This window comes from Anabrus simplex, chromosome 6, assembly GCF_040414725.1.
Source record: "Anabrus simplex isolate iqAnaSimp1 chromosome 6, ASM4041472v1, whole genome shotgun sequence".
In the NCBI taxonomy this organism is placed as follows: domain Eukaryota; kingdom Metazoa; phylum Arthropoda; class Insecta; order Orthoptera; family Tettigoniidae; genus Anabrus; species Anabrus simplex.
Genome location: NC_090270.1, coordinates 83367735 through 83393618, shown reverse-complemented (window position 1 = coordinate 83393618; position 25884 = coordinate 83367735). Strand labels below are relative to the sequence as shown.

The 25884-nt window shown below is 36.5% G+C and overlaps 1 protein-coding gene across 1 annotated transcript in view; it reads left to right on the top strand.

The window, feature by feature from the left end:
* LOC136875492 (sorting nexin-14) overlaps positions 1-24724 on the top strand; it is a 137196-nt gene extending 112472 nt beyond the window's left edge. Inside the window, exons 16-18 of the mRNA XM_067149037.2 lie at positions 15551-15715; positions 24050-24234; positions 24384-24724. Coding sequence (XP_067005138.2) covers positions 15551-15715; positions 24050-24234; positions 24384-24470 — 437 coding nt within the window. The 3' untranslated portion in view covers positions 24471-24724. The remainder of the gene's footprint in view (positions 1-15550; positions 15716-24049; positions 24235-24383) is intronic.
* The last annotated feature ends 1160 nt before the right edge of the window (positions 24725-25884 follow it).

Sequence of the window (25884 nt, the reverse complement as noted above, 5' to 3'; positions counted from 1 at the left end):
TGTTCTTATTGTTGGTTTTGAAGGCTATTTTAACGCCTTTTTTCTTAAAGATGTTGGTTAACTTGTAGATATCATTGTTGAACGTGAAGGTGGAAAATGTTAGAGGTTTGGTTATTTCTTTTTTGAGGGTAGTTTTTGGGCGATGTTTGTGTTTATTGATTATCCTTTCTATAAAATGATAGCTGAAGCCGTTGAATTTTGCGATTCCGCGGATTGTGTTGAGTTCGTTTTTTAGATCTTTATTGGACATAGGTATGCTGAAGGCTCGGTGAACTAGGCTGTTGTATGTGGCTCGTTTGTGGGACTGAGGGTGCACTGAATCTTGGCGAATGGTGGAGGCTGTTTGAGTGGGTTTTCTGAAAATTTTATAACTGAAAGAATCTGAGTTTCTAGTGATGGTTAAATCTAGAAAGTTGATTTTTTGATTTGATTCGGATTCTAGTGTGAATTTGATATGAGGATCAATATTGTTGAGTCTTAAGAGGGTGGTGGGTGCGTTAATTGATTTCTCATTCATGATTACAAAGACATCGTCGACATATCTGGCCCAAAAGAGAATGTTTTCGAATTCGTTGTCAATTTTGGTGTATTTGAGGAAGTCCAGGTATATTTCTGCTAAGATACCTGAGGCCGGTGACCCCATTGCCAAACCATTTTGTTGATATATGACATTATCAAAAGTGAAGAAGTTATTGTCGATGACAAGTTTTAATATTGTGATAAAGTCTTGTATCTCTAGTTTGCTTAAGTGGCTGTTTTTGTTTAAATTGTTTATAATTATCGGAATTAATTTTGATACTTGTATGCTTGGGTACATGTTTACAATATCGAAAGAGTGGATGGAGTGATCCGGTTGCAAATTGAACTTGTTTAGTTTTTCTACTAGCTCAGATGTGTTTTTAATAGACTTTTTGGATAAGAAATGGTAATTTTTTCTTAAGAAACATTGGATGAATTGTGATATTCTGTATAAGGGGCTCGGTCTATAGTTGATAATTGGCCGGATGGGAATTCCGGTTTTGTGAATTTTGGGAAGAGCTTTAGCAGTGGGGAGTCCTGGGTTCATATGTATGAGTTTGGATTTTTCCTGTTCGGTAAATAAAAATGAAGTGTTTTTAAGAGTTTGTTTAAGTAGTTTTTGAATTTTTTGGGTGGGGTCTTTTTTGATTATGGAAAATGAGCTGTCTGTGAAAAAGTTTTTTGTTTTTTCAATATATACTTTTTTATCCATGATAACTGTTGCATTGCCTTTGTCAGCTTTGGTTATGATGAGTTCGTTGTCTTTAATTTTCTTCTTGAGGGCGTATATGCGCTTTTGTTCACCAATTTTTTCTTTATTATTGAGGTTATTTGCGGGGTTGGTTAAATTGTGGAGGATATCAGTCAGTTTCCTTTTAACATCGGTTCTAACCTCATCTTGCGTGTCTTCCGGTATTTTGCTGATGGCTAGCTCTGATTCTGTGATCATAGTAGCGGCTCTGTTGAGGCTGTTCAAGTTTGGCCAGTTGTGTTTCGGTCCTTTGGATAAAGTTAAGTGTTCACTTTCACTTAAGGGCGTGTTAGATAGATTTATAACAGCTGGATGAAACTGCGTACGAACGAACGTGTTACTATTGGAGTTTCTAGTTTGTTGGTTATGTAGTTGGCAGTTTTTTAGCCTGTTGAGTTTATTCTCCAAATTTGACTGTTTTTTGGCTAGTTCATAGAATAATTTGTTCTCTACTTCTTGATAGAATAGTGTCCATTGTGCGTTTGAAAGTAGTTTAGTCGCTGCGAGGTGAGTGTCGTATAATTTCTGATTCAAAAAATATTTCTTCCTGTACAAGAATTTAATTTCGTCTCTTAACCATATTTTGTTTGTTTTGTTTTGAGTTTTGATGGTTTGAGGTGAAGTCCGATGTTTCTTTTTATTGCTTCTTAGAAAATTAGGTGTCAAGTTAAGTGATATACATTGCTTTAGGAAATCGATGTCTTTGCGTAATTTGGCTATCTTTAATTTTAGGCCTAGATATTGAAAGGCTTTCTGTTTTGCCTGGTAAGCTACATCATTGATGGTTATGAATTTCATGTTTTTGGTCCGTATTGAACAATATATAAGTAATAATAATAATAACTTAAATGTTTCCACCTTTTCAATACAATATATTCACAAATTTACAAAATTATACGGTACTAGTTTCGACCCATCTAGGGGTCATCATCAGCCGTATTGGAGCAAAGATCATTTGTGGCGAAATCCTAAGACAATATTATTTTAAAGAATAACAAGTGAAATGAGATGATATGGTAATAGTTAATAATACAAGGAATATACATAATAAGAGGTTTTTAACAAAGAATAAAGTATAAATGGGGTGTTGTAAAAATTATAATCATGGAAATCAGTAAGTTCTTGTATTGAAATGAAATATGGCTTAGGAAGAGGGCTTAAGGTGGGGCTGAAGGGTGCGGGAGAAAGTGTAATTGTCTTGGAAAAGTACCTTTGATTAAATTTAGGATTGAGTTTAGGTTGGCTGCATTATTGTTTCTGAGGAAAGTGATAAATAGATCGAAGAGTATGTTGGGTTTCTCTGAGATTTCATTGAGATTGTGACTGGCATTAAAGTATTGGTCTAGGTGTATGTAGTAATTTTCCATTATGTTCAGTAAAGGGCCCTTGTTTGCTAATATGAGGATGTCCATGTCTTGTTCAATATTGGTGAAATTATGGTTATAATCTTGCATGTGTTGGCCGATGGCTGAAAACTTGTTGTATTTTATTGCGTTAGTGTGCTCGTGGTATCTGATAATGAAGTTTCTCCCGGTTTGCCCGATGTAGGTTTTTTTACAGGTGGTACATTTGATCCTATAAACTCCTGATTTTAAAAAACTGCTGGTCTTGTTGATGTATGAAGTATTGTATAAAACATTCATGTTCTTATTGTTGGTTTTGAAGGCTATTTTAACGCCTTTTTTCTTAAAGATGTTGGTTAACTTGTAGATATCATTGTTGAACGTGAAGGTGGAAAATGTTAGAGGTTTGGTTATTTCTTTTTTGAGGGTAGTTTTTGGGCGATGTTTGTGTTTATTGATTATCCTTTCTATAAAATGATTGCTGAAGCCGTTGAATTTTGCGATTCCGCGGATTGTGTTGAGTTCGTTTTTTAGATCTTTATTGGACATAGGTATGCTGAAGGCTCGGTGAACTAGGCTGTTGTATGTGGCTCGTTTGTGGGACTGGGGGTGCACTGAATCTTGGCGAATGGTGGAGGCTGTTTGAGTGGGTTTTCTGAAAATTTTATAACTGAAAGAATCTGAGTTTCTAGTGATGGTTAAATCTAGAAAGTTGATTTTTTGATTTGATTCGGATTCTAGTGTGAATTTGATATGAGGATCAATATTGTTGAGTCTTAAGAGGGTGGTGGGTGCGTTAATTGATTTCTCATTCATGATTACAAAGACATCGTCGACATATCTGGCCCAAAAGAGAATGTTTTCGAATTCGTTGTCAATTTTGGTGTATTCGAGGAAGTCCAGGTATATTTCTGCTAAGATACCTGAGGCCGGTGACCCCATTGCCAAACCATTTTGTTGATATATGACATTATCAAAAGTGAAGAAGTTATTGTCGATGACAAGTTTTAATATTGTGATAAAGTCTTGTATCTCTAGTTTGCTTAAGTGGCTGTTTTTGTTTAAATTGTTTATAATTATCGGAATTAATTTTGATACTTGTATGCTTGGGTACATGTTTACAATATCGAAAGAGTGGATGGAGTGATCCGGTTGCAAATTGAACTTGTTTAGTTTTTCTACTAGCTCAGATGTGTTTTTAATAGACTTTTTGGATAAGAATTGATAATTTTTTCTTAAGAAACATTGGATGAATTGTGATATTCTGTATAAGGGGCTCGGTCTATAGTTGATAATTGGCCGGATGGGAATTCCGGTTTTGTGAATTTTGGGAAGAGCTTTAGCAGTGGGGAGTCCTGGGTTCATATGTATGAGTTTGGATTTTTCTGTTCGGTAAATAAAAATGAAGTGTTTTTAAGAGTTTGTTTAAGTAGTTTTTGAATTTTTTGGGTGGGGTCTTTTTTGATTATGGAAAATGAGCTGTCTGTGAAAAAGTTTTTTGTTTTTTCAATATATACTTTTTTATCCATGATAACTGTTGCATTGCCTTTGTCAGCTTTGGTTATGATGAGTTCGTTGTCTTTAATTTTCTTCTTGAGGGCGTATATGCGCTTTTGTTCACCAATTTTTTCTTTATTATTGAGGTTATTTGCGGGGTTGGTTAAATTGTGGAGGATATCAGTCAGTTTCCTTTTAACATCGGTTCTAACCTCATCTTGCGTGTCTTCCGGTATTTTGCTGATGGCTAGCTCTGATTCTGTGATCATAGTAGCGGCTATGTTGAGGCTGTTCAAGTTTGGCCAGTTGTGTTTCGGTCCTTTGGATAAAGTTAAGTGTTCACTTTCACTTAAGGGCGTGTTAGATAGATTTATAACAGCTGGATGAAACTGCGTACGAACGAACGTGTTACTATTGGAGTTTCTAGTTTGTTGGTTATGTAGTTGGCAGTTTTTTAGCCTGTTGAGTTTATTCTCCAAATTTGACTGTTTTTTGGCTAGTTCGTAGAATAATTTGTTCTCTACTTCTTGATAGAATAGTGTCCATTGTGCGTTTGAAAGTAGTTTAGTCGCTGCGAGGTGAGTTTCGTATAATTTCTGATTCAAAAAATATTTCTTCCTGTACAAGAATTTAATTTCGTCTCTTAACCATATTTTGTTTGTTTTGTTTTGAGTTTTGATGGTTTGAGGTGAAGTCCGATGTTTCTTTTTATTGCTTCTTAGAAAATTAGGTGTCAAGTTAAGTGATATACATTGCTTTAGGAAATCGATGTCTTTGCGTAATTTGGCTATCTTTAATTTTAGGCCTAGATATTGAAAGGCTTTCTGTTTTGCCTGGTAAGCTACATCATTGATGGTTATGAATTTCATGTTTTTGGTCCGTATTGAACAATATATAAGTAATAATAATAATAACTTAAATGTTTCCACCTTTTCAATACAATATATTCACAAATTTACAAAATTATACGGTACTAGTTTCGACCCATCTAGGGGTCATCATCAGCCGTATTGGAGCAAAGATCATTTGTGGCGAAATCCTAAGACAATATTATTTTAAAGAATAACAAGTGAAATGAGATGATATGGTAATAGTTAATAATACAAGGAATATACATAATAAGAGGTTTTTAACAAAGAATAAAGTATAAATGGGGTGTTGTAAAAATTATAATCATGGAAATCAGTAAGTTCTTGTATTGAAATGAAATATGGCTTAGGAAGAGGGCTTAAGGTGGGGCTGAAGGGTGCGGGAGAAAGTGTAATTGTCTTGGAAAAGTACCTTTGATTAAATTTAGGATTGAGTTTAGGTTGGCTGCATTATTGTTTCTGAGGAAAGTGATAAATAGATCGAAGAGTATGTTGGGTTTCTCTGAGATTTCATTGAGATTGTGACTGGCATTAAAGTATTGGTCTAGGTGTATGTAGTAATTTTCCATTATGTTCAGTAAAGGGCCCTTGTTTGCTAATATGAGGATGTCCATGTCTTGTTCAATATTGGTGAAATTATGGTTATAATCTTGCATGTGTTGGCCGATGGCTGAAAACTTGTTGTATTTTATTGCGTTAGTGTGCTCGTGGTATCTGATAATGAAGTTTCTCCCGGTTTGCCCGATGTAGGTTTTTTTACAGGTGGTACATTTGATCCTATAAACTCCTGATTTTAAAAAACTGCTGGTCTTGTTGATGTATGAAGTATTGTATAAAACATTCATGTTCTTATTGTTGGTTTTGAAGGCTATTTTAACGCCTTTTTTCTTAAAGATGTTGGTTAACTTGTAGATATCATTGTTGAATGTGAAGGTGGAAAATGTTAGAGGTTTGGTTATTTCTTTTTTGAGGGTAGTTTTTGGGCGATGTTTGTGTTTATTGATTATCCTTTCTATAAAATGATTGCTGAAGCCGTTGAATTTTGCGATTCCGCGGATTGTGTTGAGTTCGTTTTTTAGATCTTTATTGGACATAGGTATGCTGAAGGCTCGGTGAACTAGGCTGTTGTATGTGGCTCGTTTGTGGGACTGGGGGTGCACTGAATCTTGGCGAATGGTGGAGGCTGTTTGAGTGGGTTTTCTGAAAATTTTATAACTGAAAGAATCTGAGTTTCTAGTGATGGTTAAATCTAGAAAGTTGATTTTTTGATTTGATTCGGATTCTAGTGTGAATTTGATATGAGGATCAATATTGTTGAGTCTTAAGAGGGTGGTGGGTGCGTTAATTGATTTCTCATTCATGATTACAAAGACATCGTCGACATATCTGGCCCAAAAGAGAATGTTTTCGAATTCGTTGTCAATTTTGGTGTATTCGAGGAAGTCCAGGTATATTTCTGCTAAGATACCTGAGGCCGGTGACCCCATTGCCAAACCATTTTGTTGATATATGACATTATCAAAAGTGAAGAAGTTATTGTCGATGACAAGTTTTAATATTGTGATAAAGTCTTGTATCTCTAGTTTGCTTAAGTGGCTGTTTTTGTTTAAATTGTTTATAATTATCGGAATTAATTTTGATACTTGTATGCTTGGGTACATGTTTACAATATCGAAAGAGTGGATGGAGTGATCCGGTTGCAAATTGAACTTGTTTAGTTTTTCTACTAGCTCAGATGTGTTTTTAATAGACTTTTTGGATAAGAATTGATAATTTTTTCTTAAGAAACATTGGATGAATTGTGATATTCTGTATAAGTGGCTCGGTCTATAGTTGATAATTGGCCGGATGGGAATTCCGGTTTTGTGAATTTTGGGAAGAGCTTTAGCAGTGGGGAGTCCTGGGTTCATATGTATGAGTTTGGATTTTTCCTGTTCGGTAAATAAAAATGAAGTGTTTTTAAGAGTTTGTTTAAGTAGTTTTTGAATTTTTTGGGTGGGGTCTTTTTTGATTATGGAAAATGAGCTGTCTGTGAAAAAGTTTTTTGTTTTTTCAATATATACTTTTTTATCCATGATAACTGTTGCATTGCCTTTGTCAGCTTTGGTTATGATGAGTTCGTTGTCTTTAATTTTCTTCTTGAGGGCGTATATGCGCTTTTGTTCTGCAATTTTTTCTTTATTATTGATCCGCGGAATCGCAAAATTCAACGGCTTCAGCAATCATTTTATAGAAAGGATAATCAATAAACACAAACATCGCCCAAAAACTACCCTCAAAAAAGAAATAACCAAACCTCTAACATTTTCCACCTTCACGTTCAACAATGATATCTACAAGTTAACCAACATCTTTAAGAAAAAAGGCGTTAAAATAGCCTTCAAAACCAACAATAAGAACATGAATGTTTTATACAATACTTCATACATCAACAAGACCAGCAGTTTTTTAAAATCAGGAGTTTATAGGATCAAATGTACCACCTGTAAAAAAACCTACATCGGGCAAACCGGGAGAAACTTCATTATCAGATACCACGAGCACACTAACGCAATAAAATACAACAAGTTTTCAGCCATCGGCCAACACATGCAAGATTATAACCATAATTTCACCAATATTGAACAAGACATGGACATCCTCATATTAGCAAACAAGGGCCCTTTACTGAACATAATGGAAAATTACTACATACACCTAGACCAATACTTTAATGCCAGTCACAATCTCAATGAAATCTCAGAGAAACCCAACATACTCTTCGATCTATTTATCACTTTCCTCAGAAACAATAATGCAGCCAACCTAAACTCAATCCTAAATTTAATCAAAGGTACTTTTCCAAGACAATTACACTTTCTCCCGCACCCTTCAGCCCCACCTTAAGCCCTCTTCCTAAGCCATATTTCATTTCAATACAAGAACTTACTGATTTCCATGATTATAATTTTTACAACACCCCATTTATACTTTATTCTTTGTTAAAAACCTCTTATTATGTATATTCCTTGTATTATTAACTATTACCATATCATCTCATTTCACTTGTTATTCTTTAAAATAATATTGTCTTAGGATTTCGCCACAAATGATCTTTGCTCCAATACGGCTGATGATGACCCCTAGATGGGTCGAAACTAGTACCGTATAATTTTGTAAATTTGTGAATATATTGTATTGAAAAGGTGGAAACATTTAAGTTATTATTATTATTACTTATATATTGTTCAATACGGACCAAAAACATGAAATTCATAACCATCAATGATGTAGCTTACCAGGCAAAACAGAAAGCCTTTCAATATCTAGGCCTAAAATTAAAGATAGCCAAATTACGCAAAGACATCGATTTCCTAAAGCAATGTATATCACTTAACTTGACACCTAATTTTCTAAGAAGCAATAAAAAGAAACATCGGACTTCACCTCAAACCATCAAAACTCAAAACAAAACAAACAAAATATGGTTAAGAGACGAAATTAAATTCTTGTACAGGAAGAAATATTTTTTGAATCAGAAATTATACGACACTCACCTCGCAGCGACTAAACTACTTTCAAACGCACAATGGACACTATTCTATCAAGAAGTAGAGAACAAATTATTCTACGAACTAGCCAAAAAACAGTCAAATTTGGAGAATAAACTCAACAGGCTAAAAAACTGCCAACTACATAACCAACAAACTAGAAACTCCAATAGTAACACGTTCGTTCGTACGCAGTTTCATCCAGCTGTTATAAATCTATCTAACACGCCCTTAAGTGAAAGTGAACACTTAACTTTATCCAAAGGACCGAAACACAACTGGCCAAACTTGAACAGCCTCAACATAGCCGCTACTATGATCACAGAATCAGAGCTAGCCATCAGCAAAATACCGGAAGACACGCAAGATGAGGTTAGAACCGATGTTAAAAGGAAACTGACTGATATCCTCCACAATTTAACCAACCCCGCAAATAACCTCAATAATAAAGAAAAAATTGCTGAACAAAAGCGCATATACGCCCTCAAGAAGAAAATTAAAGACAACGAACTCATCATAACCAAAGCTGACAAAGGCAATGCAACAGTTATCATGGATAAAAAAGTATATATTGAAAAAACAAAAAACTTTTTCACAGACAGCTCATTTTCCATAATCAAAAAAGACCCCACCCAAAAAATTCAAAAACTACTTAAACAAACTCTTAAAAACACTTCATTTTTATTTACCGAACAGGAAAAATCCAAACTCATACATATGAACCCAGGACTCCCCACTGCTAAAGCTCTTCCCAAAATTCACAAAACCGGAATTCCCATCCGGCCAATTATCAACTATAGACCGAGCCCCTTATACAGAATATCACAATTCATCCAATGTTTCTTAAGAAAAAATTATCAATTCTTATCCAAAAAGTCTATTAAAAACACATCTGAGCTAGTAGAAAAACTAAACAAGTTCAATTTGCAACCGGATCACTCCATCCACTCTTTCGATATTGTAAACATGTACCCAAGCATACAAGTATCAAAATTAATTCCGATAATTATAAACAATTTAAACAAAAACAGCCACTTAAGCAAACTAGAGATACAAGACTTTATCACAATATTAAAACTTGTCATCGACAATAACTTCTTCACTTTTGATAATGTCATATATCAACAAAATGGTTTGGCAATGGGGTCACCGGCCTCAGGTATCTTAGCAGAAATATACCTGGACTTCCTCGAATACACCAAAATTGACAACGAATTCGAAAACATTCTCTTTTGGGCCAGATATGTCGACGATGTCTTTGTAATCATGAATGAGAAATCAATTAACGCACCCACCACCCTCTTAAGACTCAACAATATTGATCCTCATATCAAATTCACACTAGAATCCGAATCAAATCAAAAAATCAACTTTCTAGATTTAACCATCACTAGAAACTCAGATTCTTTCAGTTATAAAATTTTCAGAAAACCCACTCAAACAGCCTCCACCATTCGCCAAGATTCAGTGCACCCCCAGTCCCACAAACGAGCCACATACAACAGCCTAGTTCACCGAGCCTTCAGCATACCTATGTCCAATAAAGATCTAAAAAACGAACTCAACACAATCCGCGGAATCGCAAAATTCAACGGCTTCAGCAATCATTTTATAGAAAGGATAATCAATAAACACAAACATCGCCCAAAAACTACCCTCAAAAAAGAAATAACCAAACCTCTAACATTTTCCACCTTCACGTTCAACAATGATATCTACAAGTTAACCAACATCTTTAAGAAAAAAGGCGTTAAAATAGCCTTCAAAACCAACAATAAGAACATGAATGTTTTATACAATACTTCATACATCAACAAGACCAGCAGTTTTTTAAAATCAGGAGTTTATAGGATCAAATGTACCACCTGTAAAAAAACCTACATCGGGCAAACCGGGAGAAACTTCATTATCAGATACCACGAGCACACTAACGCAATAAAATACAACAAGTTTTCAGCCATCGGCCAACACATGCAAGATTATAACCATAATTTCACCAATATTGAACAAGACATGGACATCCTCATATTAGCAAACAAGGGCCCTTTACTGAACATAATGGAAAATTACTACATACACCTAGACCAATACTTTAATGCCAGTCACAATCTCAATGAAATCTCAGAGAAACCCAACATACTCTTCGATCTATTTATCACTTTCCTCAGAAACAATAATGCAGCCAACCTAAACTCAATCCTAAATTTAATCAAAGGTACTTTTCCAAGACAATTACACTTTCTCCCGCACCCTTCAGCCCCACCTTAAGCCCTCTTCCTAAGCCATATTTCATTTCAATACAAGAACTTACTGATTTCCATGATTATAATTTTTACAACACCCCATTTATACTTTATTCTTTGTTAAAAACCTCTTATTATGTATATTCCTTGTATTATTAACTATTACCATATCATCTCATTTCACTTGTTATTCTTTAAAATAATATTGTCTTAGGATTTCGCCACAAATGATCTTTGCTCCAATACGGCTGATGATGACCCCTAGATGGGTCGAAACTAGTACCGTATAATTTTGTAAATTTGTGAATATATTGTATTGAAAAGGTGGAAACATTTAAGTTATTATTATTATTACTTATACAAGACCCAACCAAAATATCAATAGACTCAGCAATGAAACTTTTTCATGCAAAGATACTACCCATTCTGACATATGGCATAGATTTAATCTGGGACAAATTATCAACATCTGACATAACTACCCTTGAAAAAGTGAAAGCTACCTTTCTGAAAAGAATATTAGGTATTTCTAAGACATCTCCATCTAGACTAGCTTATGAACTAGCTCAGGAGCCTTTCCTTATCGAGGACCTTAGATATCTTTCTGTGCCATCGACACCCCAAGCCACTGCTCACCTAAATCTAAGGTTAAGCAAAAGAGAAAAAATCTGGCCGGAGTTCTACGTGACGGATGCTATGACAAACAGAGACTGGATGGGCCCAAATAAGATCATGCGCAGCGCTATCAACAGGCTGGCAGTACATGGTTTCCATCATAAGCTATGCGTAAAAGAGATATATCACGATCCAAGCGACGAATGCGTGTGCAAACTGTGTGAGAAAATATGTGAACGATACCACTTCAATAAGTGTAGCAAAAGAGAAAAGTCCTTACATGAATATAGTAAAGAGTAGAAAATTTACATATGGCCATTGGCTGCAATAAATATTATATAATAGAATTCATGAATATAGACCTTTGTTCCTTAGTATGTACCAATGCTAAGATGGAAATATTGTTTAATCGTATTAGCTGGCAATGGATTTAGTCATGATTATCTTAGGGTGTAAAACTGCGTGGTCTTCGGTCTGTATCGACAATGAAAATTTGAACATGATTTAGAATATGAGTTAGATAACTTTGCACATGCTATATGACTGTCCCATCAAGACTGGTACTACAGCTAGTAAAGGAATAAACCTATTGCATGAATATTAATTTTCATGACTGCATTCTTCTTTCTTTCTTTCTTTCTTTTCTTTCTTTCTTTCTTTCTTTCTTTCTTTCTTTCTTTCGTTTTGGCCAACTGTGGACCACGTTAATTCGATTTCAGCTGCTTCTGGGCTTTGATCTGCGCCCAGTAATCCTTCATTCTTTCACTCTGCAACCTTCTTCTCTCTTCTGTCCATGGTGTTTGGGTCCGCAAACTAACTTTTTCTTGAAAACTCTTTGTGTTTTTTTATTTTTGACTTGTAAGTTTCCCTGTTGCTTATTTCCGATCCTGGTATTCCCATTTCTGTCAGGTCCTTCTTCACTTTCTGATGCTAGCGTACCACAGTTTTCCTGGTCTCAAAAAACCTTACTATCTGGTTGGTCACTCTTCCTGTTTCCATTCTGTAGATATGTAGAACATGGCTTACCTCTTCTGGATGGTGTCTGAGATCTTTTCTATCTTGGGGTACAGTTCTTGGTTTGCTTTCTTTCTGTGTGATCCATCCTCTGTTCTTTGGGCTCCCAGTATCTTCCTTAGAATTTTTCGCTCCACCAGTTCTAACTTCTTGACCAATCCTACCTTTATCAGGTTCAGACATTCAGCTGCATATAAGGCTTCGGGACGGATCACTGTCTGGTAATGTCTGAGTTTTGTATTGATTGAGATCTTCTTCTTGTTATAGGTGTTCATACTTAGCTTGTATGCCAAGTTCATTTTGTTGATTCTCGATATCAGTGCCTCTTTCTCTGACAGGTTGTTATCTATCCACTCTCCCAGATATTTAAATTTCTCTACTTTCTGAATCCTTCCTCCCTCCACTGTCATCCCTCGGGGTGCTGTTTCGATGTTGGTCATGTACTATGTCTTCTCAAAGGAGATCCGTAAGCCTGCCTTGCTTGCTCCTGGAGCTGGATAATCTCGTTCTGTACCTCCTGTATTGACTCTGACATAATCACAATGTCATCCGCAAAGGCTAGGCATTGTACTGATTGTACTCAAAGTAAATTTTCAATGTATTAGATCATGTTCAGTACGTATTGTACATATCGAAGAGATGTTAAGCACAGAACAAAAATGGCCAACCGGACACCAGTGGGATTTGAATTCACAACCTTCCGATTTCATATCATATGCTCTATCCTGTTGAGCTATGGTGGCCTAGGTCATATTTGTTTTGCTGGAAAGGATCTAAGCCACAAGTGTGGCTCTACTGCATTCACAACTATAGAAGGTGGAATAGATGCAAGGTCAGTGCTACGAGTAGATGGAGGACATACAGTACATATAGCAGTATGTCAGTGTCTTTGGCTGCTGGAGTAGAGTTCTACCACAAGAGTAGTTTCAGGCTTGCAGAAAAGCGTTAAAAATACCTCTTCCAGTGGATCAGTGGTAGAGTGTCTGCATCCAAATCCCAGGATTGGAGATTTGGATGCTTCAGAGACAGATTTTACAAAGATGGAATGAAGTCCATTTGACACTCCATGTTGTATCATGTCAACCTGTAAAAGACCATTGGTGACATTTGGTATTCACCTGACAAAATTAATTAAAACTAAGTCGTATATCACGCAAGAGAGATACTGTTTACTCTGCCATTTAGTAGAATAAAATAATACTTCAAAATAAATGTGCAAGCTGCCTAAATGGCATCAAATCAAAATGCCTGCACACAGTAGCTGAGGCCCTATTATTGTGAAAAATATGTGCACAGGCATGAAGATTATTCTGAAAAATAAATGAAGCTCTGTTGATTGAAATGGTGTCAGTGGTTTTTCAATAATAACAAATTCTAGTTCATGAAATATTTTCAGTATTTTCAATATGACCATCTTGAATCAAAGAATAAGGGTGCCGTGCAATTAGGAGCGCACAGCTGTGAGCTTGCATCTGGGAGATAGTGGGTTTGAATCCCACTGTCGGCAGCCCTGAAGATCGTTTTCCATGGTTTCCCATTTTCACACCAGGCAAATGTTCGGGCTGTACCTTAATTAAGGCCATGGCTGCTTCCTTCCCATTCCTAGGCCTTTCCTATCCCATTGTCGCCGTAAGACCTATCTTTGTTGGTGTGACGTAAAGCAAATATCAACAAAGAATAAGGGTATCAACAAAAGAAAAAGAACGGCCACGAAGGCTGTGAAAATGAAAGACACTCTAGGCCTCGCAAACCTCATATTGTCAGTGTCTGTAGAGAACAAGAGTTGACCAAGGATTGGATAGGAAATTTGAAAGTAAGGGGCCTGGCCTAAGTAAGTGCAAACAATACCCACCTCAGATAGGGATGGTCCCCAAACTATGCTCCTGTGGTAAGAGGCTCTAGATGTTCCCCTTTCTCACTCACCTCTTGTAGCAGACAGAGGGTACCATGGATGAATTCCACTGCCCTCACCCACTGCGTAGTTGTAATTGAAGCAACTTTGTTACTCTTCACAAAACTTGTCTGGAACACAAAGCTTCTCTAGAACAAAGCATGACATCTCTCTGTTTACTTTCCAAATTGCATTTCAGTACAACAGTGGACATAATCTCATTGCAAGTGACTAATCTCATGTTTTAATCCGTATTGAAATGTGTTATTTGTAATAACAAAGTTTTTATTCTAATCCACCTGTTCAGTACATTATAATGTTATCACATTTAAAATATCTTCATTAATTGACAAGTTATTTGTGGGACATGTTACGCTCCCTTACAGAGCATCATCAGCCAGATCTGAATCTTAAAGGATATAAAACTTTTTTTTTTTAATTACCAAATCTCATTACAAGGAAACTTTAAAATTTAGTTCTTAAGATTGAATTTCACCTATTTCAAAGATGGTAAACATGCTACTTGTTTTAAGTATTTTAAAATAACTCATTCAGCCACAATTTTCATGCATATCTCCTACTAAGCTCATGTTATTAATGCATGATCAAGGTTTATGTATTTTATGATATTCTAATACAGTAGATTTAAGTTCGTGAAAAATGTTTCAATAATTCTGGAGTCATTGTTTCCAAACATAACCATTCTTCGAGATTCAGATCTGGCTGATGATGCTCTGTAAGGGAGCGAAACATGTCCCACAAATAACTTGTCAATTAATGAAGATATTTTAAATGTGACAACATTATAATGTATTGAACAGGTGGATTAGAATAAAAACTTTATTATTACACATAATCTCATTGCCGTACACACCAAGCGAGTTGACCGTGCTGTTAGGGATGCGCAGCTGTGAGCTTGCATTCTGGAGATAGTGGGTTCGAACCCCACTGTCGGCAGCTCTGAAGATGGTTTTCCATGGTTTCCTATTTTCACCAGGCAAATGTACCTTAATTATGGCCATGACAGTTTCCTTCCCACTTCTAGTCCTTTCCTATCCCATTGTCGCCATAATCGCCGTAACACCTACCTATGTCGGTGCGATGTAAAGTCAATTGTAAAAAAAAAAATCATTGCTGTACTAATTTTGTTTGTTCAGAATAGGACAGCCTGGACTCCATAGGTGTGGTAATGTCTCATTTCTTTATTTTTTAAACTTTGTATTTATGTGGGAAATACATTTTCTTTGGCATAACTGATATTTTCTTTCTTTCTTACAGCTGTTAAGGTGTTTGGTGCACCACTCTCTGCTGTGCGACTTGCTATGGCCATTCGTGCTATGTCACACAATACGCTTAATGCTCTTTGTAGATATTATCTCGACAAAAAATTGAAGAAACTGTTGGTTGCACCAAGATTAGCTCACCTTGTGCGTCTTTTGAAAGGTAACCAAGTTGTTTTAAAATGTTGGTCATCTTTCTTATAAAAGGATTCTTATGATAATTCTTGCATGCTTATCATATTGATTTACAATGTTCATCAGTATATCACATTCATTGGAATGAGGGGGGCATATTGCAGTTTATCTATCCATACTCCTCTTCATTTCTGTTATGGATGAGGTAATCAATGCTGTGAAGGAAAAAGACTTGAAAAGGAATGCACTTGTTTTTGCTTATGATGTTGTTGGCAGAGGGTGATGTGGTGGACAGAATCCAAGATATAGGAAAAATTAGATCCCTGGAAGACAGAGTTAGGAAAGATGGGATAAGAATGAGAAGAAACAAGACAGATGGTGTAGTGATAAGCAGGAAAACTGAAACAGTCCACATAAGAATTGGTCAAAATGTCATGGACATTATTAATTATTTAAATATTTAGGCATCCATGTCCCATCCGATAACACCATCAAATAAGAAATCAGCAATCAGATATAAACTGCTTCACAGTTCTGCTGCTCCATATGTTACTTTTGCTGAAACGGTCTTTTTCCCAATCTTCAAAAGTCACACTCTATAAACATATACAGGGTCTCTCTCATAAACCCAGACCAAGTGCACAGTGTTTGGTGCCAGTCATGATCTATGGACTTGAAATAGCTACCTTTACAGGACCAGAAAATAGTAGACTTCAACCTATAAAAATGTCTTCTGCTCCTGTCTCTATAAGGACAGAAGGGACAAAATAAGAAATGAGGAAATTTGCCAACAGCTTGGGTCGGAAAGGACCTTGCTAGCAATGTTAAAACTAAACAGATATGAATTCCACTGGATTTGTAGCAGTAGCTTATTCATACTTTTAGTGGTGGAAAAGTAGGTAGCTAGATATTCTTCACATATGACGGTTTCAAAATCATCAGCCCTTCCAGACTATGTTTTATGTCATGGTCTACGTTTCAGAATCTTTTTAATCCCATCATTACATTTCCTCCCACCGGGCGAGTTAGCCGTGCGGTTAGGAGCGCGCAGCCGTGAGCTCGCATCCGGGAGATAATGGGTTCGAACCGCACTGTCAGCAGCCCTGAAGATGGTTTTCCTTGGTTTCCCATTTTCACACCAGGCAAATGCTGGGACTGTACCTTAATTAAAGCCACGGCCACTTCCTTTCCATTTCCTGTCCCATCGTCACCATAAAACCTATCTTTGTTTGTTGGTGCGACATAAAGCAACTAGCAAGAAAAAAAGAAAAACATTTCCTCCCAGGGGCTTGCTTCTAGGTGAGTCTGGAATTGCTTCCACCTAATGGAACCTTTCATATTTCCTACCCAGCATCCCTTTGTCAACATCTGTTCTTTTCTAATCTCTGTACTACTAAGTTAGTGAGCCCTAAGAATTTCTTTATTTTCTTGTTTTTCATGACTTTTATCTCACCTAGCACTCTTAATTCTACAAGGGGTCAGAACTTCTCACCTTCAAGGCATTGAAGATCTTAGAAAGAATGCTTCCTGCTGTTTTGGTTAGATCTCCCAAAAACAAAGGAAAGCATGACCCAACTGCTCATACAAGGCAAGACAAACAGGGCAAAGAAGATTATCCTGGATGCAAAACCTCTGACTGTGGTTGGACATCCACATTACAGCAACTCTGATACAGGAAACATAAAATAGGAAAAGTTACTCCGTGGTGGTCACCAACCTTCTGTGAGCAGACGGCACCAGAAGACAAGGAACTAAATAATTTCTGAACAACCATGTTGTATCTGGCACTGCCATCAGTTATGAAATTATGAGATAATTTTCAGAAAATGTTCTACAGAATGTCACCAAGCTGGACGTTCAGAGCAGCAAAAAACCTGTTCTGATATGATACATTTCCCTTCTGCCTTGCATTCTGTGATCAGTTGTATGAGGCTGTCTTTGTCATAGGCTGCTTTCCTGTGTTTTGGAATTGTTAGAACTTTGCATGATTTCTTGGCATGATGGAGTACCACCTCAGTGGTGATGCAGTCCACCCATGGGATCTGGAACATTCTGCAATACTTGCACATTTCAAAGGTCTCCAATCAGTTCATTAACAAAGCCTTTAATGTCCATCCTTCAATACTGTAAAACAATACCAGCAACTCAAAAACTCATAACATTTCACGATACATCAGCGAGCTTCACAACTAAGTATTTTTTATTATCCACCTTATTGATTTTATGTAACATCAGCGAGCTTCAATTTGGAGTCACGGTTACATATTTTAATTTCAGAAGCATACAATTTCTTGCATGCTGATTCTGGTTTTGACCTCTACATTGAGATCCCATTCTTGTGTTAGCCAGCATCCTGGTTAGAATTCTGACATCCTCTCAATGATCTTTCCATCCAGTGTTAGTGGTTTTCTGTTTTATGATTACAACCAGTTTTCTTTTTAACAAAAATAACAACAGAAACCATACCCACACTCTGTTTAAAGAACCTTGAAATATAGAAATACCAATACAGTATTGTAATAACCAAGAAGCAATGCTGTAGATACCTATCTTTACTGTACTTCACTGATGGAAATAAGCCATGCCCTGTCAAGTCATATATATATCTGCTGGCTGATGGTACTCCTTCACCAGTTACTTGTGGTAAACCTCTGCGCACATAACAAAAACTGATTTTATATCCTTATTTTCAGTCCTAGGATCAACCAAAAATCAAACTTTGGACTTCTGAGTGAAAAGCCAGTAGCATGTCTTTACAAAGATGTCAGTGATTTGTGCAAACATTTTACGTGGCAAGAAATAAAGAGAAGTTATAAGAACTCGGTCAGCTGTACAGAGACCTGAAGCTTAAAGTGAAAATAATAATTTCACCTGGACTGAATTCGCACAGAAACTAAAAGAGGACAGTAAGAACAAAAGGAAACTGTTATATCAAGTGGTGAGAAGTAAGAGAAACAACTATGAAGGATTAAAGGCCCTGGAGATAGAAGATGGAAACATCAATTAGAATGACAAAGAGATAACAGATGAGATGGTATGATATTCTGAAAAATTATATAATGGTGAAAATTTAAATATCAGACAACAGGTTACCATGGCAAAAGAAAATATTCAAAATGTGGAGCCACCTTTAACCCCTATGCACCCGTAAGCGGACTGGTACGCGCTCGAGCGCCTGGTCCAGGACTCCACAAGCGGACTGGTACGCCGGGATGCAAGGTCGCATATTGGAGACATTTGTGACATCTGTTGGCATTTTCCGGAAACATTTCTAATTGAAATCTGTTCTTGGTGTCTCAAAGTGTCACCAGAGTGCTCTGGAATGCAACTTTGGCAAAGAGAATTGATTAAAATATCGATCGAGAAATCTGTATTCTGTTTTTGACAAGATGGCTGACTGAGAAGGAAGTTGCTTGCTCACACGAAATGCTCAGTAATAGCGAAATTCAAAGCATATTTGATGTTTTAGGCTCTGATTTCAGCAGTGTTAGTGAGGAAGAAGTTATTAGTGATCCTGTGCATGAATGAAAACGAAATATATCACCAGAGATCTTTCGCGTAGTAATATCGTACGACATGGAATGCCGAATGAACTTTCTCCCGCCCCTCAAGATCCGATTGCGACTGCCGGATTTGAACCTACGATCTTGGTACCTGGATGTGAACACTTTACCACTGATCCTCAGACTGAATCTTAATAATAATAATAATAATAATAATAAACCGAGAGAGACATATGGCAGTAAGTTCGTATTTGGGATATAGGTTCGAATCCCTTCATTCACTTACTCGTGATTTGTTTCCTATTAATTCCTTATTTCCAAATCAGGAAAATGTTAGGCTCATGTCGTATTGGTTTCCTATTATTTCCTTATTTCAAATCAGGCAAATGTTAGGCTCGTGCCGTATAATTAAGGCCATAACACACACTAAAGAACTTCCGAGGTGGGATAAGGTAATGAAAAATTTAAGATTTCAAAGGGATTTTTATGTGTTATATTTCTGTAAAGTTCTGTTTTTGGTGTCATGAGCAATAGTGTGGAATTTCTCAATAATATACAACAGGTCCCGTGATAATACGCGCAGTCGATCACCCACTATACTGTTTTAACCGAAAGCTTGCAACACCCAGGTTGCATGCTAAAAAGTTGGCGGATTCCTAGCAATGTCAGAGCAAAGGGCGGGTGGATGCATATGGGTTAACATGGATAGAAGTGAAAAATGCCCTAAAGAACATGAGTAAAGGGAGAGCAACAGACATAGATAAAGTAAGTGCTGACATGATGAATGTTGCTAGAGTGCAATGATTGCATTGATTGCTTAAAGTACTAAACACCATTTGGAAAGAAGAAAAACTACCCAAAGACTGGACTAAAAGAAACAGATGGAAACCCAGCAACTACTGGGGCATCACTCTTCTGTCTCATGGACTTAAAATAATGAAACAAATCACAAAACAGAGATTAAGAACTATCATTGAACCACATTTTGAAGAAGAGCAATATGGTTTTAGAAAGAATAGGACAACAACAGATCTAATATTTTCTGTAAGGATGAACGTGGAGAAGCACTGGGAAAAAGGAAAAGACGTCATCTTCATTTTTTGTAGATGTTGAGAAGGCTTACAACTGTGTAAAAGCACTATACAGTGCACGAGGAGGTACATGGATTGTCTCAGACAGGGTCAAACTGGCGGATTGACATGATAGCTATATCACCGGGCTCAAGTAAAGGGTTCATAATAGACCCCACAATTAGAACCGAAGCATCATCCACTCAACCACATGATGTACACAAGGAGAAATGTGATATATATGAACCCACAATTCCATACTATGCCGAGAAATATCATCTGGACTCCATAGATGTTTTAGGATTGATGATAGGAGCAAGAGGCACCATTACTCACATATTTCACAATTTTTGCAAGAAATTTAATTTGCATAACCAATTCATTAAGGACATTGGGTTAGCAGCCCTGAAAGGATCGTTAGCAATAGTAAAAAATCATTTATACTCCTAGCTATATCTTTGTCCTATGAGGAATTTATCATTGATTTCATAACTATTGACTGATACAATTTTTATTATTTAGGCTTTACTGTAGTATACCTATTTATAGACACATTTTAAACGGCCCTTGCAATTACTAATCAAAATTTTTATGTAAGCTTTGTCTTTTTGGCAGCCTCCGAATGGAGGAAGCAGAAATAAATGCATTTCTAAATTAAAAAAATACACAAAAAATCTGGGAATGCCTTGAGAATAGATCTATACCATGTGCTTTATTACTTAATTAAGTCAAAGTGCTGTATGAGCATTGGCAGAGTTTTGTCCAAATAGGCAATAGATATTCAGAGTGGTTTGAGACTAGGCAGGCTGTACAACAAGGCATACTATCGCCACTTTTATTCACCACTGTAATGGATGAAATAATGAAAAGAGTTAAAAGACTCAACAACAACTCTGAGTTTAAAGCTCTTGCCTTTGCAGATCATGGTGCCATATGGGGTTATAATGAGGCTGAAGTACAACACAAGCTGAATAACTGGAGTGCTAAATTTAAGCAATTTGCTCTCAAGATAAACAAGTCCAAAATGGTAGTATTGCCTGTTTTTTTGCTAGTTGCTTTACGTCGCACCGACACAGATAGGTTTTATGGCGACGATGGGACAGGGAAGGGCTAGGAGTGGGAAGGAAGTGGCCGTGGCCTTAATTAAGGTACAGCCCCAGCATTTGCCTAGTGTGAAAATGGGAAACCACGGAAAACCATTTTCAGGGCTGCCGACAGTGGGGTTCGAACCTACTATCTCCCCAATACTGGATACTGGCCGCAATTAAGTGACTGCAGCTATTGAGCTCGGTAGTATTGCCTGTTAGTCGACAGAACATGTGTATTAACATCACTCTAGATGAATCAAAGTTGGAGCAACTACATCAGTTCTACTATCTTGGCAGTGTAGTAACAAAAGACAGCTAGCTGATCACCTTCAGAATTCACTATGAGAGTACAGAATGAAGCACAGCTTTATCATATCGTGAGAAAACTACTTTGGGATTAGCAACTTCCATTAAGGAAGCTTCTTTGTACCAGTTACCACTTACAGTCTAGAAACCTGCATCCAAACCAACAGAAATACCAGCAAACTACAAGCAGTGGAAATGAAAATGAAGTTCTTAAGAACTATGATTCAGAAAAACAAAGGGACAAAATAAGAAACTTCATCTTGTCCAACTGGAACAATCCCTTAATGAGATCTGTGTTGAATCCAGGCTGAAATGGTCTGGTGATTTCTAAAAAATGGACCCACAAAGAAAAGCTAGGATGTGGTTTGAGAAGGAACTCAAAGGCGAAATGTCAACAAGAGGTCAACCAAGGAAGAGATGGGTCGATCAGATTAGAAATGATCTAGCTAGGCGAGACCTGAATTTGCAGCAGGTTATTGAAGAAGACACCTACATGGACAGAAATAAGTGGAGAGCACTGGGGAACTGGAGCTTATTCAAGATGATAATGATGATGACTAGTATACAGCAACCTCCAAACAAGAGTTTATGGCAAACTCAAGTGAGGTGTGCGTGGTGAGCTGATGGAAAGGACAGGCTTTATTTCCCAACTCAAGGGACAAGCTAGGAGCTATTTGACTGAAGACAGCAGCTTCTTTGTCCCATCCGGTGTCCTATAAGGCTCGGTTGTTATGACATCTCTATACTTGTGGTAGTGGGACGTGATTTACTTCACGTGCTTGGTGATTATGATTATAAAGTGCAGAGTAACAATTATCCATCATGGTTTAAGTGTACTATTGAGTGAAGAGTGTTTATTTTTTAAACATACATTTAAAAAAGAAATTGTATGATAGATGTATGCAGAATTATTGCAAACAATTTTGAGAAAGTTCTATACCATTAGGACCATATGTCTGTGCTGTTTTGAAAACTGGCATGCAACTGGATCCGTCTTAAACAGAAAAGGGCATTATAAAAGGAGGGTCTTATCTGATGAAAAATCTGAAGATATACAATATCATATAGAATTAATTTTCAGCAGCTGCTATGGCATTAAGAAAACGAAAACCATTGCCTGCTTTTAATTTTTTTTTTAATTAGATGAGAAAGAGCGTGTTTCTTAATACCTTGTTGTTAAAGAGAACGGTGGTTATCTCAAGTGGGAAGAACCGGTAATGTTGTGGGGGCAGTTTGTCTTAAAGAACTTTCTTCAGCTTATCTGAGATATTTCTGGGGTCACTGGAGGTATGTAACTCATTTTAGGTTTTAGCTGGAGATTTGAGGCGAGATGTCCTTTACAAACCCAAGTTGTTTTTTTTTCAGGTCAGGTTCTAACACAGGATCACCTGAAAATAAAACTTCAGCCCTCTGGGTGAAAAGCCAGCAGTAGCTAAGCCAATCTGCTAATCATGTTCCCTGAAAATATAAAATGATATTAAAAATTAAAGTACTGAAGGGCTAATTCTCTGTTAGGTAAAGGTGGAAGAATTGGGAGCAGTATCACTACTCAGAACAAATCTATCAAATATATAACTACTCAGCACAAATCCAGTCAAGGTAGATATAAAGAGTCATCAGAATTAATACTCACCATTGTACAGATATCACTCTCACTGTGAAACATGTTTGAATGATCAATTTGCCTGTGCTCTATATGCCAAATATTCAATGAACTTATCAAATGAAATTGCAGAAATATCAAGTGCACTGAATGTTAAAAATCATTGGCAAGTGAATCAAGAAACCATTGTACCAGTTGTGCTTGGAGGAACAGGACTATGTGTGTCAACCACTAACAACCTGAAAAAGTCCTTGAAGAGACTTCAGCTACCTACATATGGAAGTGTATTTATCTAATTGGAAATTTCTCAGCACCTACAGAATCATGCAAAAGTTTCTTAATGAAAGTTCAGTGACAGTTTTGAAAATGGCCTAGTGTTATATTCAAGTATGACTGTACTTGATGATGACGATGATGATGATGATGACGACGATGCTTGTTGTTTAAAGGGTCCTAACATCTGAGCTTGTCGGCCCTTACTTGATCGCATCAGATATGAAGATTGTGACTTAAGGAAATAATAATAATAAAAAACTAAGTAAGGGTGCTATACAGTATGAGTCGTGTAGCTGAAAGGTTATATTCAGGTGATGGTGGGTTTGAACCCTGCTGTTGGCAGTCCTGAAGAAATTTTTGCATGGTTTTCTATTTTCACACTAGGCTGCACCTTCTGTATAAGGCCATAACCAGTTCCCTTTTCTATCCCAATGTCACCTAAAGCCTATCTGTGTAAACATGAAATTAAACAGCTTGAGGTTAACAAAGAATAATAATGGTAATAAATTTGTGTAGGGGCAATCTTCAATCCAAGAAGTCCTCCAGCATCACAAGCAGAGCTGACAGCAAGAGCATCTCGTGCTTTGGAGCAACTTCAGTCCATAGTACCACATTTTATTGCAAATTGGGTTGGACCCAGTTACAAAGATGGCATACATACTTTGTTTTCAGCTGTGCAGAATCCTGCTCTCAATAAACAGGTATTTTATTTATATTGAGTGTATTTATCAAAGGTCTCCTTTTTCCTTGTTAGAGAAAATACCTATATATAAATCTAAAATTACCGGTACCCTTTTTATAACAAGTAAATGTTATATCAGTAATATTTTTGATTTGGTGTTCTTTCCAGGTTGTATACACTCTTTTAGATATTATAGCTATTGAACTATATCCAGATTTAGTGACTGAAATTTCGGCTCCAAGTGCTGAGAAATAAACTGACTACATTTCATCATTGGAAGAAGATATCTATCATCAAGTGTTATAATAGTCCTGGCGTATTAATGAAACTGTGTGGAAAAGTGTGGTCTGTCAACAAAATATTTTAACAATAGTTTTTCAAATAGTGCAGTACATTCCATATGTTTTAAGCTTTTAGCAATGAAACATTCTATGTAGATTATACTGAGCATCTGATATCTAAACTGATATACAACTGAATATAGAATAAATGACCATTTATTTCAGTAATATGCTTTGTTGTGTTTGTGTGGGTGTAGAAAAGTGGGTATTTCTACACTTCTAATATTATTGGCATTAAATTTTGTGGAATTGTACATGCTGATAAATTATTAATAATTATGCAAATAATAATAAGATAAATGTTTAGGAGAGTTTTCTACAAGCTATTAGCCACAGAGATGAAAGAATCCTCCCACAACAGATGAAAGTTAAATTTCACAGCCTTAAATGACTAGGGCTAAGATAGGCAGATTGGAAAGAAGAACTGTAACTTGTGATGGGAAGTTAAATATCACATATTTCAAAGATTAGGACCACTAGAGGCTGATTGGGGAGATAATTTTGTTAATTCATAGTCATATCATTGGTAATGCCTCGTATGTCACAATGCTCTTCGTATACATTAATATCCTTAAGACTGGTCACACCTCCCAGCCACGTATGGATATGCAGTCCATCAGAACAGTTTTCATTGTAATAATTTTCATATGCATGTGTGTAAAGGAAAATGAACCATACCATACCACACTGTAGGAATGCAGGTTTGTGTGATGTATTTATGTACTCTTACAGTTCAGATCTGGTAATAGGATTCTTCTTCTCTTAAAGGAGCGCTTGGTATGTTCTCTAATTATTCTAGTTTCATAGGGTACTCAACTTCTCTGAAAAAATTCAACTTTGGAGTCAATCTTAATATCCTGTCAACTGTTGCAAATGCTAGGCTACTCTTGATAGTACAGCCAAGGATGTGCTTTTTGCGTTCAAGACTGATACACTCGATTCTACTATCGCTGTTGCATTCTTGAAAAACAACAACCCTGTAGCTTCTTTTCTCAAGAGTTTCTCAGCTTTGAAGGACCATCATTTACCTACAGAAATGTGGTTTCATTTGTAGGTTATTTTATATTCATTTGTCCCAATACTGTATACTGTTTTTGTGGTTGATTTTCTCATGCTGAGATTTTTAACAAACTGTACTCAAAGGTAATCTTATCTTACAAGAGCATGTATTTATATTGTGCAGCAGGCTGAAAAATCTTTTCAAATTTATATTACTCGTGAGAATATGTTGAATATCCTATGTAAAAATTTTGGTTAAATACATTGAGCCAAGTAAAAACTTACCGTCACAGTAAATAACTTTATTTAAAAATCCTATTGCTTGGAAG